Source organism: Channa argus, chromosome 6 (genome assembly GCF_033026475.1).
Source record: "Channa argus isolate prfri chromosome 6, Channa argus male v1.0, whole genome shotgun sequence".
Classification (NCBI taxonomy): domain Eukaryota; kingdom Metazoa; phylum Chordata; class Actinopteri; order Anabantiformes; family Channidae; genus Channa; species Channa argus.
In genome coordinates, this window is record NC_090202.1 from 21,495,339 (window position 1) to 21,513,335 (window position 17,997).

The following is a 17,997-nucleotide window of genomic DNA, read 5'->3' on the forward strand; positions in this document are numbered from 1 at the left end:
CAAATATGCATGACTTTTATTATTGAAAACATGCAGTAGATACACACCTGTAAAAGGTTTGTGGCAGAATACTAACCAAATGAGTGTTCTGACTTCCAAGCTGGTTTAGTTATTGTGAGATTCTGACTATTGCAAATATACAATACTATTGTAATATAATACACTGTGTTACAAGATAAATTAATGAGAAACTATAATTTTCCTACATTAATGTACCTGCAGCACAAGGATAGATGTATTGTGTCTCTGCCTAAACACCTGAAAGGAAAACACAATGAAAAAGTCAAACCTTCTGCATTTGTCCAACACGTTTAGGGTTTGTGGTACTTTTTTCATAAAGTCTCATCTCATTTTTTGTACAGCTGCACTAAAGACTGTAGTGTCATCATGTGCTGAGGTCTCTGTAAAAGGATTCAGAGTTGTATAGGAGGTCAGAGTGTCTGGTTTACTTGGCTGGTAGTAGTCATAAATCTGGACCACAGCTGGCTTCAGGCTCTGCACTGGGACCTCCTGTACGAGCTCTAAGCTGTGGTTGACTGCTGTGTCCTCTGGTAACTGTTGGTTTAAAACAAAACAAAAAACAACATCAGTGCCAAATCTGCAGATCATCATCTTTTGAGCCTCGCTGCAAATTTTACTCACCTCTCGTATGTACACCAGAACATGATTTTCCTTTGGTTCAACACGATTCACCAGCAGAGCATGTTGTAGCTGCGAGTAGACTATATTCAGTGTATGGGTTTATTATAACCTTTATCAAGATTAATATCATTCCTAAATATACCTAATATTTCAGGTAACTGTATTACCTCACGCTTTTTAAACACTCAAACCCACAGAACATTTGGATGTGAAGGATCACGATGTTTGTACTGTTCTCCTGTCATGTTAACTGTCCTGTTATTTTATATTTATTTAACATTTTCCCCAACGTTATTTGTTTGTTTTTATATGAATTGCACAGATTAATTAGGAAACAATTCTGAATTGATTTATATTGTACCGATTTTTTTGCATCTCAAAATACTGGCATTTTAACAGCGGTGTGTAGACTTCTTGTATCCACTGCATGTGTGTTAGCTAACAGTGAGAAATGCATTTCTTTCAATAACTAAACTCCAAGTCTAAAATTCGAAATTAATTATTCCTTAAAAAGTCATATGAAAACCTTTGAATATATTTAGACTTTTCAGACTAAGCTGACCTGCACAACTTTGTTTCTGATCAGTGGATGAAATACTGGGATAAATACAAAGAAACACCAACCTGTAGAAAACAACCAACACCATGTGGAGTGGGGGATTCACATTGTTTAATTGTCCAATATGCATAAATGTAATTCTAGAAAAAAATAGACACACAGCTGAAAGGATTGTTGTGAAATACACAGTAACTGTATACGTTTACACAAACAGACATGGAGTCACAAAGCACATTGCTTTAGTAAAATGGACTTTTTAAATATGTGAATCATTGATGAGGACTGACCACACGTCCCTCTTTAAGCTGCAAAAGAAAAGAAAAATCAAAACTGTTGTTTTGACTAATTTATGATATATTCAGTAGATAACGTGCTGTATGTGCTCTTTTGGCCTTTAAATTCATATCAGAAACGTTATTTTGGACTCTTACCTGCAGCACATGGGTAGATGTATTCTGTCTCTGCCTGATCACCTGAGAGAAAAAGAAAATCCAAAAGTTAAGTTTTGTGTGTGTTTCCAACATTTCAAATGAATTCACATTGTGTGTTTTGTTGTCAGTAAAAAGATTCAGGGTTGTATAGGAGATCACAGTGTCTGCTTTACTTGGATGGTAGTAGTCATAAATCTGGACCACAGCTGGCTTCAGGCTCTGCACTGGGACCTCCTGTACGAGCTCTAAGCTGTGGTTGATTGGTATGTCCTTTGGTAACTGTTGGTTAAAAACAAAAAAGACAGACAACATCAGAGACAGATTTGCAGATCATCATCTTTTGAGCCTCGCTGTAAATGCCTCTCACCTCTCGTATGTACACCAGAACATGGTCTTCCTTTTGTTCAACACGATCCACCAGCAGGGCACGTTGGAGCTGATGATATTACAATGAGTATATTAGGTTTTTATCAACTTTATCAACATCAATGACTTTCCCAGAACATCCAGTAAAGGTATCTGTATTAACTCACACTCTTCAAAGAGTCTGGGTGTGGGACAAACCCAGACAGCATTTTGATGTCCAGGATCACCATGTTTGTACTGTTCTCCTCTCCACTGTATCTGTAATGAGCCATAAAAGAATGATGTTACTCAGTGAGATTTCACCTTGTTTTTCATGGTTCTGATACTTGTTTGCTGTAACTTGAATCTTACAGGGATTTTAGAGTCAGAGTGAGTCTAGGTCTGTGAGATTCACTGGTGCAGTCGGCATTTGGTTTGACCTCCACACTCAGAGTGGTGACATCAGTAGGAGTTGGGATGTTATAGTGAAGAGAAAGCTGGGAAACAGGTTCACAAGCAAAGTTTTATATTCATAAAAACAAGTATGTCAATAATAATCTTTGCTTAGATTTTTTTCATGACCAGATTAATGACGTCTCCTTAAAGCACCATCTTTTTTTTTACAAGTGTTCCGTTTTTCATATACTCTTTTCAGGATGTTGCATGAAATTTGCTATGGGTTGGTGAGCATGTGTTGTTTCATGTACCACAGAGAAAATGAAGAATGACGCAGGAAGCCAAGTCAAAAAGAGTGAAGAAGATTTTAAGCTATTTCCTCCTATTTACATATATTATTATTATTATTAGAATTTATAAATTATTAAACAACATAGAACATGGCACCCTTTGTATCACAGCCCTGAAATTACAATGTAGTAAGAAAATGAATGTAAATAAAACATATGGTTTGTTGCTAATCCCTTGTTTGAAATAATTGTATGTGCTGTATATTAAAGAAAAAGAAACAGGAAAACTTCCAGTGTTGACTGACCTGCATTGAAGCACATGCACTGCCCTTCACCTCCAGGCTGTACTTTCCTGTCACATCTTGCAGCATCTTCTCCTGGTAGAGCAGTTTGTTGTCCTGGTTCACATCAAATGTCAGCTGGCCACTGGGAGACTGGACCGTCACTGTGCTGGAACCTTCTGGACTGAACACCAGAGTGGAGTAGAGAGCCAGAGCCTGGAGAGCCACCACTGTGTCCTACACACACACACACACACACACACACACACACACCAAATATGTGGCTGAAACTATATAAACGTTAAATAAATAATATTTCTTAATAGAAACTTCTACAGCTGTATAGCACTGACCCTTATTTCTCACAATGTAGTTGTGTTTTGGGTGGAAACATTCATGGACACTGGGAAAAGCAGGCGAACGTTTGCTCTACAGAAACTTTATATGTCTAAACTGTCTCTTGTCTTTCCAAAAAGAAAAGGATTTATTCATTGTTTTATAGTTTGAGTAAAATTCCACACTTCATAATCGTAATCAAAGAATTAAAATCCATTTAAAGTGGCTGAAATTGACAATATTACAATAAAACAGAGGCGGTTTTAATAAGCTGCAATTTTAGAGAAAATGGCAAGAAAAAGTAAGTGAACACTTCACAATTTTCTGCCGGATTGATTATGAAATGTGATCAGATCTTCAGTCACTGATTTACTGTAAACAAACACAATATTTCTAGGTTGATGATCTTTCATGTGTTTTTTTAAAAATTCCCACTAAACATAAAGTAATGCTGACACTAGTCTTCTGATGTCACTAAATATCAACTGGACGTGTCTCATAAAAACGCTCAATGTCAGTGTGTCAGACACATTGTCTCATTGTCACATTGGATATGATTTGGTAGTATGGGTCTCTCTATATAAGTGCCCACCCAGCCAAGATCATTCCAGACGTACAAAGCAGAATCTTCGATGAGGTAAAAAGAGCCACAGAGAAACAGCTAAAGACTTCAAAGACTCAGTTAGTTGACACCTCTGTTCATGAGTTAAAGATACACAAAACACAGATAATGTAACAGAAGCTCAGAAGAAGGAGCTGGGTGGTGCAGCAGGACAAATACCCTAAACCAGTGCTCCCACAGCTCCCCCAGCCTCTGATTGACTAGTAGTGCAGGGATATTGCAAAACGAGCAGGGCTGCAGCACTGGAGGAGCGTGGATTGCTATTGAATGACCTCAAGAGAACCGTTCACACCAGAATTTGACTGAACTGAAGCAGGTCTTTACGGAAGAATAGTCCAAAATTCCTCCTGAACATTGTGCAGGTCTAATCCACAGCTACAGCAAGTGCTTGCATGAGGTTATTGCTGCCAAAGCTGATTCAACCAGTAGTTACAACACTATTGCTGTTTCTCTTTCCACTTTCTTTGTTTATTGGCTGTGTTTAATAAAGCCATAATAGATGATGGCTAGTTGTCTTATCAGATTAGAAATATTGAGTTTACTGTATTTTTTTCTAACTTTGCTGCAGATCGAATCACATTTTATGATCAATTTAGAGAGAAAATTTTAATGATTCAGTTATTTTTCCTGCCACTGTGCATGATGTTCACAAAACAATGATGTGGCTAAACTTGAACTTTAGATCACAGGTGTGAAAAAATTTTCCAATTCACTCTTTAGCCCTGCTTTAATTGTAGAATATTGCCTTTTTAATTCACTGTTTGGCCTGTACCTGTGTGGAGGAGAAGCCTCCATAATGGTTCTGCTGCCCCGTCAGCCACCTGACGATACGGGAGCTGTAGCCCAAGTCTTCAGCTGTAGGGGAGGCACTGAGTTTGGCGAGTAGCACATAGGAGCTGATCTCTACAGACAAAGAGGCTGATGTTTCTGTTGCAGTCTGAGACCAGTGCAGGAATCCTCCTAAAACAACCACCCACAGACAAACAGGTGTCATGTCCCTCACAGTCACAGTAATGAAGTCACCATGATTTCCTTTAATGTGATGTCTCACCTTCATCCAATGCTACTGAGTCTAGGTGCTGCAGAAGATGAGCTCGCGTCTCCATGTCTCCTGCCAGGGTGAAGACGTACGCCAGCAGAGCTGTAGTGTAGGTGTTGCTGAGGTCATTGATGGACTTCTTGAGGCACAACAGGCTCTTTGTCATAACAGGACTCTAATAGATTTAACCATCATATGGTTATTAAACTGTGAACTTATCCTGAATATTACTGTATAATCCATTATTACCTTTCAAGGACCAAAGTCAAATATATATTTTAAAAGAATCAATGTTACCACGACTAAGCAGTAGCAGTCTTCTTTGTCTGTAACACTGTGATCCCTGATTCTGTGCAACCTTCCCATTAAAAACATCATAAACACATTGCAAAAAGCATCACAATTTTATAACATCTGGAATTTTAGGTCCCAACAATAAGAGAAATGTTAATGAAATCCTGTAGGGACTGGTTAATGTGGATACAGGCCCTGATTACAGTAACAACTTTTTTTATATATAGTTCTTAAAATATGTCACCAGTTCTGAAGAGAGTTTTACTGTCTTTACCAGTTGCAGCTAACCAGGTAAGCAGGGAATCAGTTTACAAGCACTTAAGACACATGGTTACTGAAAATCTGTTTATACATGCAGCATGTGCTGTTGTAAAAAGATTAGTAACGTGGTTACAGGGTCTACTCACGTTTGCTGACACATTCATCTCCAAGAAGGCAGCAGTGATATAAGCACTGAGAGTCACTTCATCAGACACACCACCCTGTAGAGAGAAAGGCACCATTCAGACTTTATCATGACTGGACCTCCAACATACTGGACTGAATTTTTTGTCCTTGTGTCGTTATCGTTTAGGGTCACCACAGATCACAAATTATTAGTCTGCATGTAAATGTTTCTACTGGGGTTGGACCTGCACTTTGCAGTTGAGGATGGGGATGGGCTGTTGGGGGTTTAGTGTCTTGCCCAGGGACCCTTTCAGATGTGGTTGGGAAGAGAAGGGCGGGAACCTCCGACCCTATGGTCAGTGGGGGGCCACCCTACCAATTGAGCCTACAACTGAGCCACTGCTGCCCCGGCATTAGTTATGACTATGTTGTAGATTTAAGCCATGATGATGCATCTGCATTTAACTCTAGATGAAAATAAACATCTCTAACTTGTTCTTAGTCTGAAGTAGCATCAGTCATTAGTCTACAAACTGTACTGTCAGTTTACCTTCATTCTGTTGTTAAAGAGTTTGCCTGACTGTTCAAAACAGCCATTTTCTTGTTGTTTAACCTCCAGCCAAGTTTTAGACTCTTCAATCTTTGTTGGGTCAATGTAGATGAAAGACTGAGCTTTGGCAAAAGATCTCAGCACAAAAGCGGTCAACCTGAGGAAAAGTAAAACTAAATTCATATATAAAGTGACAAACTAAGACACATTGTATAAATATATTGCTCAGCGATGTTCTCACCAAGTGTTGCCTGTTCCTGATCCAAATGTGCTGTAAGCACCATCAGGATGTTTGTAGTTCAGTTGTCTCTGGTAGCCTGTGTAAAAAAACAAGCTTATTAACTTAATTAATTAATTAATATCTTCACTGTCAAATTTGAAAGGAATTTGATTCAGACGTAATCGTTTAGGGGATTTTATACATTTATTGGAGTTGACAGAGAAACCTTCTGACAATCTTCCCTTTTGTCAAGATGATGTGATCCATTAGGACAAAGATTCACACTTTTCTAAATGCGTTAGACAACAAGGTGTAGGTCCACTCTGTCTCTGACAAAGATTCTTGCCCAAAACCAAATCTGATGCATCACATTAGCAAATTTTGTATGACTGCATATGGACCACAACAAGCAAAATGCATTCTTATTCTGATCTGGCTGCTTCAGGTTCTCATGTGCCTTTAGTGTTTAACTCACCACTAGTGAGGAAGTTAGTGGCCTTTTCCCTGATGGCTGGTGTCAGCTGCTGTGTGCCTTTCAGGTACTGCAGGATGTAGATGTTGGGGGCTAGGAGCGCCATGTTCTGCTCCCCACATCCATACGGCATCTGCAGCAGTCCATCCAGGTTCTGCAGGGCTCGACCCAGGATGTCACCTGCACAGAAACACTTGATCATACCAAAGTTTATGTTTTTACACTGTTACACCACTAAAAGACATTTTTATTCCCTCAAAATCTAATTTAATAAGTGGAGTCATCAATCAAGTAATTCAATTAAAATCTAATTAATAAAATCTGAAAATTATTATACACTTGCATGAGAATTTTGTCCAGTACATTCAGTCCTGCTACATGATAGTAGTTGGATGTTTCTATACATGTGCACAGGACAAGTACATTTGTTATTCTATAAATTTGCTTTCTGTATCGTATGAAAGTGCAACAATTTAAAATTGTTTAACAACCATGGTAAGCAAAGCATGATATCCACAGAAGAACAAACCGGTTACAGAAGTAACTTGCAGATATTGATGCTCTTTTTAATGAGAATCCTGTTAACTTGCATTATTTCTTTTTCTTAAAGCCCTCAATTAAAATGTGTACATGGGTTTACCCAGAACAGATAGTGAAGCATGCGCAGATCCATCAATCACATTCTCTGGGAGTTGTATGTCAATTTCCTCTGTCAAAACTTCTTCTGTGGACAGAAATAAAAAATCACCTTACAGATGGGAAACTCAATTAATGTAACTTAATGACAATGCATATTCAAGCTAGTACAAATGTTCTTTTATCACGTGTCCCTGCAAGTTTCTTTTCTACAATTCCCCACTTTATCCAGTCATCCTGCTGTGCTTTAAAATCTAGCAGCCTCTTCTCGCCCCTGAGTCTCCTTTATGACTAGTTTTCTTCTATCCTGACATGCTGTTTCTTCACACCACGTCAGAATGGTACCTAATCCACCTCTTTGTGCTTTAAGTGTCCAACAATAACCTTAACAACGCCATCTCCAGGCTTGTTTTACCAAAGTGGACTCATGAAATGTGCTAAAATAAGTGTGTAATTCAAATAATCTTATAATACTGCAAGAGTCTATTTTTCCTAATGTATTTTAGTTTGAGGGATCATTTCTGGTATAAACCATCCTGACCTTTTGGACAGAGGAGCCAGTTGTAGTTCTTTGTTATCTCTGTTCCCTCAGCCTGCAATGGAAGAAGATTGGAAATGGAGTTAAAGTATCAGTTCCATTAATAAAAATATTTTAAATCCAATTAAATAAAATGTTTTATTGTTCATAACTGACTGTATCATTGTTTGTAAGTCACCAACCTTTACAATGAGAGATTTTGTGACCACATCAACACGACCTCTTTCTGGCACACTCACAACCTCGTTGTCACATGAAACATGGGAAGTCACAGCCTCAGCAGTCACAGACACATTCACGGTCCCTAAAAAAAAAGTTAAATCACTCTTGTAGATTTGGAAAATTTCAGTATGGGTGTGAATGACTGTTTGACTCTCACCTAATACTGAGGGAGCCATTTTCCAGCTGAGAGTCTTGCGTTCATTGCCGCACAGACAGGATGTGTACTGGTCAGCAGAGAGAGGGGTGAGGGTGTAATCTGAGGAGGGTGCTGGAGTCACACTGACCTGTTCACAAGACACAATCATGTGATTAAAAATTTGAGACTTGTGCTAAATGCAACATAAGTAGACAAACACAAAAAGTGCACAGAAAGTTGTGGAAGAGTTTTTGAATATTGGGACTGAAGCTGCTGAGCTTGCAGAGTTTGGTAGTTCGTTCCACAATCTTGGAACCACTGAGCTGAAGAGCTTTGCTGTGTGGTATAAGGACCACTGAACACGGTTTGTTAGTAAATGGTCTGCTTATATAGCTCTTTGATCCACAGTGCTTAACAATGTTGTTTCTCATTCACACACACACACACACACACACACACACACACACACACACAAACCAAGGATGGCAGCTGCCATGCAAGGGGCTTCCGTGACCTATTGAGAACAGCTTGGAGTTCAGTTTGTTGCCCAAGGACAAGGACAACTGCTCCACTAACTGAGCTACATCCGCCTAGTTGACAGAGCAGTGGGTGAGAGCAATTGTAGACCTGGATGAGGGTGTTTAGTTAGAAAAGTGACGCTGAGTTCACCACACTGTAGGTTTAAACTGATATGGCAGCTACTGGAGCCCAGTGTAGAGATCTAAACAGTGGTCTGATATGTCCGTGTTTGGTTGATCAAAAATCAGACACACTGCTGAATGTGAATGCTGTTGCCCTGTTAGTAGATGAGATGGTAGATGATTTTGTTTAGGGGAAATCTGCATGTCCAAGAGATGGAGGGCATGGTCAGTAAAAGTTAGTTGGTTACTACTGATGACCCCCAAGCTTCTAGCAGACTTAGTGGGGACAGTCAGTGCAGATCCTGAATGACGACTTCCGCTCAAGACGTAAACCATTCGTATACCAATCCCAGGGCTGTTGGTTCGATTCCTCCTGTGACATTTTAAAGTGTTATGGAGAAAGACACTGGATCCCAACTTAGCTGTTCCCAGAGAGTTTAGTGTTCCCCATCATTGCTGAGTGATTGTGAGTGTGAATGAAAAGAATAAATGAAAGGAGTGTAAAGCGCTTTAGGTTAAAGTAAGGTACAAAAGTTCTATGTAAGTGCAGACCATTTACCATTTACACAGATGCTTTGTTGACAAAAAAGCCTGCCTTAAGTTGAAGATGCTTTTCTCTTATCCAAGCAGATATGTCAATAAGAAAGTAAGAGCTGTGTGTCATCTGTAAAGTAGTGACAAAAAAAAAATATGCTGAGCGGATGATGAATGATTACCATGATGCAGCTGGTCAGGTAGTTGAAGACAGTCGCCTTCAGCTCAAAGTGCTCCCCCCGGATGATGGAGTAGGGCAGGGTGAGCTCCAGGAAGAACGGCTGGAAGACCTTGATTTCTTTACGAGGAGCCAAACCAAATCCCTGAGGGGACAAACAGAAAGCCTCCGTCTCCCAGGTAGTGATGGTGTCTGGGACAGTGAGGGACACATCCTTTGTTCCAGACTCTCTGGACCAGCAAATACAAAGAATCACATCTGTTAGCTAGAAAAACATACTTTATTAACTTAGATCAAAAGAGCACAGTATGTATATATTTTCAATGGTTTGGATGAAATGCACTGATAATACTACAACATATCGCAGTAAATAATGTTAGTAAGTTATTTCATATAAAGATTTCTTGAGATCTCAGACAGACAGAAACTCAGAAATCTTACCCAACTTCCACCAGGTCCCATATCCAAGTCTCAGGGAAGAAAGTGCGAACTGTCACTACTGGTATAGAAATAGGGACAAATGGTGCCATCCCTCCTAAACCAAGACCAGGTGGACCAGCCATTCCCATTATTTCTCCTGTTCTGGCTAGGTCATCACTGCTTCTATAATAATTAATTTCTGAAACAAATCAATAGTTTTGAGTCACAAACAGAGAACAGCAATAACACAGTGAACTGTTTTAATGTTTGTAGGTATTAAGTGTGTGAAAAAGCTCCAAAAAGGTCACCATAGTGGCGCTGGTGGTAATGGATTCCTTTGTACTTTAGACATGAAGGAACTCGAATCAACAAGTTTGTTGCCATCTTTAGTCCGACGTTCTAGATAATCCAACAATATACAAACATCATTGATCTCTAATAATGTAAAACATAAAGGTAATATTCTTGATATTGTAAACGGATATTGTAAAAGAAATACCTCGAAAATTGAATGAGCATCATTTCTCTCGTGATTTCCAGGATAGGGCATAATGTATCTTCTTGTTCTCACAGTCAAACATTCTTCAGGATCTTGAACCTCATATGGAATATGGGAAACTTTCCTGACAGGCAGCAAGTTAAAGATCTGAAAATGAAAACATAATCCAAGGATTTTAACCAGACCTGGGCATTGTACATGCAGGCCACATACGGCCCTTTGGTTAACTCTGACCGGCTGTGTAAGGTTAGTTGGAAATTACAAAATAAACATATTTTCTCATTTTACCTCATGCATGGACTAAAGCTGCATTGTTTTTATTTTGAAGTTGTTTTTCATTCAGGTACATAATAACGCGATACATAGCAACTTATATATATAATTATGATCGTCGCAAGATGACTTTAGCCCTCAAAAATGTCCCTCATGCTAAAAAAAGAAAAGGTAGATGCCGAATGAAGGCTTTTCAACAAAAATTGGACTGTTAAGTATTTGTTTACTGGAGTCGGAGGTAAAGCCGTGTGTTTAGTTTGCAGGGAGCAGATCGCCGTCTTTAAGGACTAGAATTTGAGTCGGCATGGACACTCTGGGATTGAAATGGGACAGACTGTCAGGTGTCACAACGACGGTTACAGGGAAAAATCTTGGACTTTTAAAATGTGTGCAAGATAAAGTGACAGAAATCAACGCAGATCAGAAATTGGTATTTTTGCATTGTATTATACAGCAACATGTGTTGTGCAAGTCAGTGCTGAAAATTAACCATGTTATTGATGCTGTTGCTAAAACAGTAAACTTTGTCAGGGCACGGGCATTGAATCACAGACAGTTTGTCGCACTTTTGGAGGAGCATGAGACGGCTACCACACAGCTGTCGGATGGCTCAGCCTGGGCAAAATGCTAAAAAGAGTTTTGGACCTGAAAGCAGAGATTCGAGAGTTTTGTGAGAAGAAAGGCAAAAATAAGGTGATTAGACTACAAATGTAGGCATGTAAAGGCAGCAACTAGCAGTGAACTGGGACACTTTCTTTGGAAGCCTTTTTCTCAAAATCACAGTTCAGTTAGTTCAATATGATGTGTCCTGCTTAATGTTTGGAGCACAGAGACAATATTGTGACGTCTGTAGAGTGCTAAGATCCTCTTTCCAACAGTATTTGATGCTCAAAATGTGTTTTGGAGTGAATGTGACTGAAAATGTTCACTAGAATAAGCTACAAATGTTTTTAAAAAAAAGTTTCACAAAGGTTCACATTTTGTTTACCATTGATTTGGGAAATTTGATTAAATAAATACAATTTTTTGTAAGCCAACCTCACTTTTTCATTGATTAATTCTAACATATAGGCATCTCTTACTAGCTTGTCAAAACAAGCAGAGGAAACTAAAACTAAAGTATGTAAACATCTGTTTGTGTTTGATTGTAGAGATACCTTATCTGCATCCAGAATCTTCCCTGGTTCCTTGATGAGGACACTCTGGTCGACAGCGCTGACACCACACAGAGAGTCGGGTTCAGCTGTCACCTGCATGGTGGTCTCCTCTCCTGGGACAGCTGAGGACGGAGAAAACTCCAAGGACACCTGACACACACACACACACACACACACACACACACACACACACACACACACACACACACACACACACACACACACACACACACACACACACACACACACACACACACACACACACACACAAAAACACAAAGCACGCTATTTTAGTATTGTGGTGTTTGTTATAAGATGAGCATGAAGCAAATAATAATTTTACTCTAACATTACACACAACAAATGACAGCAATGCTGATGGCGTATGTACATTAGTAAAATCAATATCTGCATCTGTGTTTCTTAAGTCTTGATCATACTTTGATATGGATGGGTAGAAATGAAAAGTTGTATGTGCCTGTACTTTCACACAATCAACAGTTGAGAGTAAGCATTTATAGAAATGTTCCATGGTACATGATGGTGACGTGCTGAACATCAACAGTTTGACGTGTTAACTCTGAAGCAGCTAATACAGAACATACACTAATTCCACAGCTACATCTGATGAGCTGTTTTTGCCAAAAGTCTTCTTGCCTCACTGACCTTGTGACCAAAGCACTTCTCAGTGGAGAAGTCAGCACTCTTGGCGACGACTGTCTCACTGGGGAGAATGGCATAAACTACAACCTGGACTTCTGGTGCCATGTCTGGAGACACTTTCAGCTTGAAGGACACCTCACCTTCATTCACTAAAACAACAAACCAGATCATTTTTATGCATCCATAGATCAACGGCGCTGCTAATGTAAAGAACACTTTAAAAATGTAATACCCCGAATTTATGATTAAAACCAGTCTGTTCCCACCTGATTTATCCCGCACTTCAATATGTGTATGTCCTTGCAAAGCTATGGCTCCTCTGGATAAAACCTGGAGAAATTGAGAGATAATAAGAAATAATGAGTAATGTAACACTAAACATTCAGTCCATTCAACAGGATACACCATGAAACACTGTTGTATGTTGGATGTTAGTTCTTTGCTCTTCAACCAAGGTTCAAAAAGTGCATAAAATATCATATAGCATATAAATATTAAATGCAAAGTCTTTGTACTGCTTTGCAACGAGTTCAGTCTTGTTTACGTATGACTGATGAAGATCTGGTCCTTTTAAGTACTGAAAGTGTTTGGGAGAGAACCGATGAAAACCTTTCACTCACCAGATACATCATATCCACAGAGCCTTGAGACTCTCCAACTATAGTGTACTCGATGAAGATTTCTTCCTCTGCTTCACAGGAAAGTGGTTCATCTTTCTGCTTCACCTCCAGGGAGCTGACTGTTTTAGTATCAGGAGAGACTTGTTGTGCCAGAGACAGTGTGTAACGTCCATGTTCATAGTATGCAGCTCTATAACCTGGGTATTGACGTGTTGGTGTGTTGCTAACCTGCACAGATACAGATGTAGCAATTAAAAATTATACACAAGGTCATTGTGGTTGATGTGAACTAAATACTGCAAAGTGAGCTCAGATACAAGCAGGGTAAGATTAAGCTATTTAAAATGTTAAATAGCAAACAGTTCACCAGCTGCTGTGGCTCCGGTATTCATGCAGGCAATTTCATGGCACTGACATATAATGGTGAAAAATTTTATGTGTAATCTTTACTCACCACGAGCACAATGTCCCTACTAAAGTTAGCTGTGCTAAATGAGAACGTGGCAACACCATCGCTGTCAGTTGTCAGATTTTGTAGAAGACATGATGACCACGTCTCACCCTCAAACAGATACACTGCCATGTCAGCGATGGGTGTATCATTGAAATAAACTGCTTTAACCTGTTGAAAACACAAAGTTTGTGTCATCAGGGGATCCACAAAGTTGCCTTGTTTACAGAGTGACACTGAAAAAGTCAGAACAACAATTTAACATTTTCCAACTCACTTTTCCCTCCACATTTGATCCTTGGTGATAAACCTTGGGTGTATCAATAAAAGACAGCTTTCCAACAACATAAGAGATCGTTATTTTCTTCTGTTGTGGGTGTGAAATACCTGTATGGGAGGTTTTGTTGTTTAAATACATGCTTCTGTACTGTATTTTAATTAATACTCATATATAAATATAACATAAGACTTGCCTGTCCCCTCCTCTTCCACATTAGCAAGGAGAACCAGTTCATCAAAAAGTACCTTTTGGTCTATTTTTGTAAACGTTGACATCTCAAAAATAAAAGTGGCACAGCCTTTCTTGTCCATCTAGAAAATACAATAAAAGAAAAATAAAGTACATGAAGTAATACATAAAAAACATAAAAACAAATTTGATTTAAAGTTTTAATATTCTGCTGGACATTTCTGAAGAAATGGTTGTGACTTGACTACTACACAAGGACATTATCTTAGATGTGTGCAATCTAAAAACATGAATGTTGGATCTGTCAAAAAAAAACCAACAAAAAAAAAACTTAAAATGAACCATTACCACCTGTAATGTGAACAAAGCCTTAATCTCTTTGCAGAAACCTGTACCTGCTTTGTCTCCTTGTGGCATGGGGCAGTTACAAAAGTGACTTCCCCAGAATGTTCAGTGGAGATTATAAATGGATAAAGTTGAAGAGGTCTGCACAGCTCAACTTTTACACTTCCAGGCACAGACTGTCCATATGTATATCTAATTAGATAAAGAAAATCATTTTTGTTGAAAAGTCATTCCCTCAGCAAACATGACCTACAGTCCTGTCCAGAAGTATTGAAAAGACAAGGCCAATTCAATAGTGTTTGCTGTGCACTGAAGACATTTGGGTTTAACATCTTTGGTCATGTGATTCAAATGCTGCTCTGTTCCATGTTGTTTTATGCATCTACAGTATGTGAAAATAGTATCAAATGAAAGCTGACATTCTTAGCTCACGTCTCATTTTGATCTTAAACCCAATTGCCTGCAAATACAATACTAAAAACCGGCCTGACATTGCAATACTTTGTGAAGGGACTGTTTCCTGATCTTCTGAAAGTGTGATTTAGAATTTATGAAGAAAGGAGTTTTTCTTACTTTGCACATATTTCAGCTTTGATTTCATCCTGCCCAATACTCACTGCATCAGGTGCATCTATTTTAACATCAAATTTAGGCAAAACTGTGGACAAAACATGGTCATTAGCATCCTTGCTTCATTAGAGACAACTTGGTTTACTTAATTCAGATTTCATTAAAAATAGTTTAAAATTAATAGGAAGAGATTAATTCTAACATACCATATTTCTCCACTTTGAAGTTATGAGATACTTTATCTTCACCGACTGACACAATAATTTCATACATTCCTTCAAGAGCCTCAGAGTTTAAGGAATAAGAAAGCTGCAATATTTTACTGTTGGATGTTTCATTGAGCCACTGTCCAATCCGGTTATTGTTAGGATCCTGTTTAAAGAAATAAATGGAAAGGAACATGTATTCATGGTTTGAATAAGAAATAGTAGTAATAATAGGATTGTATTGTACTGTAACTAATAATACTACTTCACTGTAAATTTACTCTGAATTAACAAAAACATAAATAAATTGTAGAGTAGCATCATACTCAGAAGTCTTGGGCTCTCCATGTGTCGAAAAGATTAACATGCTGAATTTATAAGAGAAATAATTGTGTGAGGACATTTTCTTACCTCAATTTCAATGATCTTGTACTGTAAAAAAAAAAAAAAAGGCAGAGAGAAGGACAAGTTGTCATCATACAGTGTTTACTCAATTTGGGTTAAACATTTTTACAAAACATTTTTCCAAGGAATCAGATACTGGTGAAAATCAGCAGGTGTTTTACAATTACTGTACAGACACATACTGCTGACTCCAACACACTCAGTTTAGACTTCAGCTCTTATCTTTATGAAAATATGAAGCATGTAACACACAACAAACAAAATGCCACTGTGAGAATCTGTATTCATTATAAATTAGTGACTGGAAACACATACATCTATTTAATATTTTTGTATGGTTTCATCCTTTCCATTTCTAAAAAAGAATAAAAAATGTGTCAACTCAGCACAGATGGTCTGACTAGAAGCCCTGGTTGTACTATTGACCCTTCTTTAGGAGCTGAGTGATTAGTGACGTAACTGTGTTTAAACAGGACACACACAAGTCCATCTCTTCATTGCATAACCTCTCTTTGCTTTGAACATGCTGGTCTATGTATCCTATTTCACTGGGGCATGTATTACATAACTAATGTTATACTAATACATAGGAGATGCATAAGAAAGGAGAGATACTCACTGGCTGATTGACAGGTCTGAATTTGGTGTCCAGTGTGACAGCCCTGAAATGCACTGAGATAAATTCAAATGGATAAGTTTTTACATTGAATCTATAGTAGTGTTAAACATCCTCTCAGATTACTAGAACAACTGACTAATTACTGGGACACATGCATTTCAATTCAGCCCCCTTGTACCGCTAACTTTGTGTAGTTTGGGATTTTTACTGTAAACAGCCGATGTCTCCGTCTTAATTTCCACGTTAGCTAACTAGAACTGTCAGATATGTGTCACTGTGGTGTAAAGATAAAACACTGTAGAAATGCAAGGATCTGTCAGGAAGAATGGGATAAACTGCCCAAACCCATGTGTGGGACGTCTGTAGACACTTACTCAACTTACTCTGACATTTGGAGCTGTGAGGGACTTCTACAAACTATTGATTCAACGCCTGAATAATTATGTAAACGAGTGAATGTCAGTTTGTCAAAATGTTAAAAAGTTTCTGGAAATTTTCGAAAGCGACTGCATGTTCTATTTCAAGGTTACCTGTTTGTCCAGGGAGGTAGATTGGTTTATCCGTTTGGACAAACGTCTTTGGTTGATAGGGTTTGATCATAACTTTCCTGTTTTGTTTTGAGTAAAACGTGTCACCTCGTACCTCCACCTCAAAGTTCAGAACCACTTCTTGCTGCACTGAAGGAGCCTGTGACAGAAAATTATTATTGAAACACAAATGCACATTGCATTGTAAAATGATTTGGCCTTTGTTACGTTCTATTAATGTGTTCTGGAATCACCCTAATCAATCTTTTATTATGAAGCCTGCAGAGCTGACCTGTAACTCAGTGCATGTATGAAACTCTGTGTCCGATGTCTTCTGGAGGAGAATTTTGCTTTTTTCCGCAGACAATAAAGTGACAGTCATGACCAGAGTCTCGTTTGGCTCCAGGAGACTCGCACAGAATTTGGTTTCAGCTCCAGCTTGAATAACAGCAGGAACTGCAACCATGTAGTGTCTACAGACAGAAACATATAAACACATGTTTAATATTATCCTCACAGAATCTGACAGGAGAACTGCAAACTCAATGTTAACATAAAACAAGCTTTTTTAAAAGTAGTATTTTCAGTCAGTACTGCCAAACTTACGGTCCTGCCAGCACTTGATAAACAGACATCCAGCTCAAAAAGACACACAGTGTCCACGTCCACATCTGAATCCTAGGGAGACCCATGGCTGATTGGGATGAAACCTTGGGAGTCAACAACTGTTAAATAGTCCCCAATACAGAAACCGACCCCCGACCCGCCCCAACACAAACACAAACACAGACACACACCCACACGTTTGTAGCCATGAAACTGAGGACATTTCCTGACATAATGCAATTCCTATCAATTACTCTAACTGTGCCAACTCAGTTGTTTTTTTGTTTTTTTGGTCCTTTCGACTTATCCCGTGAGTTCAGGGTCGCCACAGTGGATCATTGTTGATTTGGCACAGTTTTTACACCAGATGCCCTAACTGACGCAACCCTCCCCAATTTCTACCGGGCTTAGACCTGCA

The 17,997-nt window shown here is 38.7% G+C and overlaps 1 protein-coding gene across 1 annotated transcript; it reads right to left on the reverse strand.

Annotated features, from left to right (window-relative positions):
• Positions 1-1,290: 1,290 nt before the first annotated feature.
• LOC137128843 (alpha-2-macroglobulin-like) lies at positions 1,291-17,683 on the reverse strand. The gene is made up of 36 exons (XM_067507459.1): positions 17,580-17,683; positions 17,266-17,446; positions 16,977-17,133; positions 16,447-16,499; positions 15,834-15,854; positions 15,423-15,588; positions 15,220-15,304; positions 14,697-14,838; positions 14,306-14,423; positions 14,110-14,219; positions 13,836-14,003; positions 13,382-13,609; positions 13,028-13,091; positions 12,765-12,910; positions 12,099-12,248; positions 10,669-10,815; positions 10,478-10,568; positions 10,191-10,368; positions 9,754-9,979; positions 8,418-8,544; positions 8,221-8,342; positions 8,042-8,093; positions 7,505-7,588; positions 6,868-7,044; positions 6,414-6,489; positions 6,173-6,329; positions 5,643-5,717; positions 4,954-5,116; positions 4,675-4,862; positions 2,969-3,181; positions 2,350-2,474; positions 2,166-2,256; positions 2,000-2,068; positions 1,806-1,911; positions 1,633-1,674; positions 1,291-1,506 (listed from the first exon to the last, which is right to left on the reverse strand). Exons 1-36 carry the CDS (start codon positions 17,663-17,665, stop codon positions 1,502-1,504), a joined length of 4,389 nt encoding a protein of 1,462 aa, XP_067363560.1. The 5' UTR covers positions 17,666-17,683; the 3' UTR covers positions 1,291-1,501.
• Between the last annotated feature and the right edge of the window lie 314 nt (positions 17,684-17,997).

Bases quoted from the DNA above. Each gene is read 5' to 3' on its own strand.
- LOC137128843 (XM_067507459.1), bottom strand. From the start codon at position 17,665: ATGGGTCTCCCTAGGATTCAGATGTGGACGTGGACACTGTGTGTCTTT. The intron at 4,863-4,953 runs GTGAGACATCAC...TGGTTGTTTTAG, and splicing joins CTCAGTAGCATTGGATGAAG to GAGGATTCCTGCACTGGTCT. The intron at 2,257-2,349 runs GTAAGATTCAAG...GGCTCATTACAG, and splicing joins ACTCTGACTCTAAAATCCCT to ATACAGTGGAGAGGAGAACA.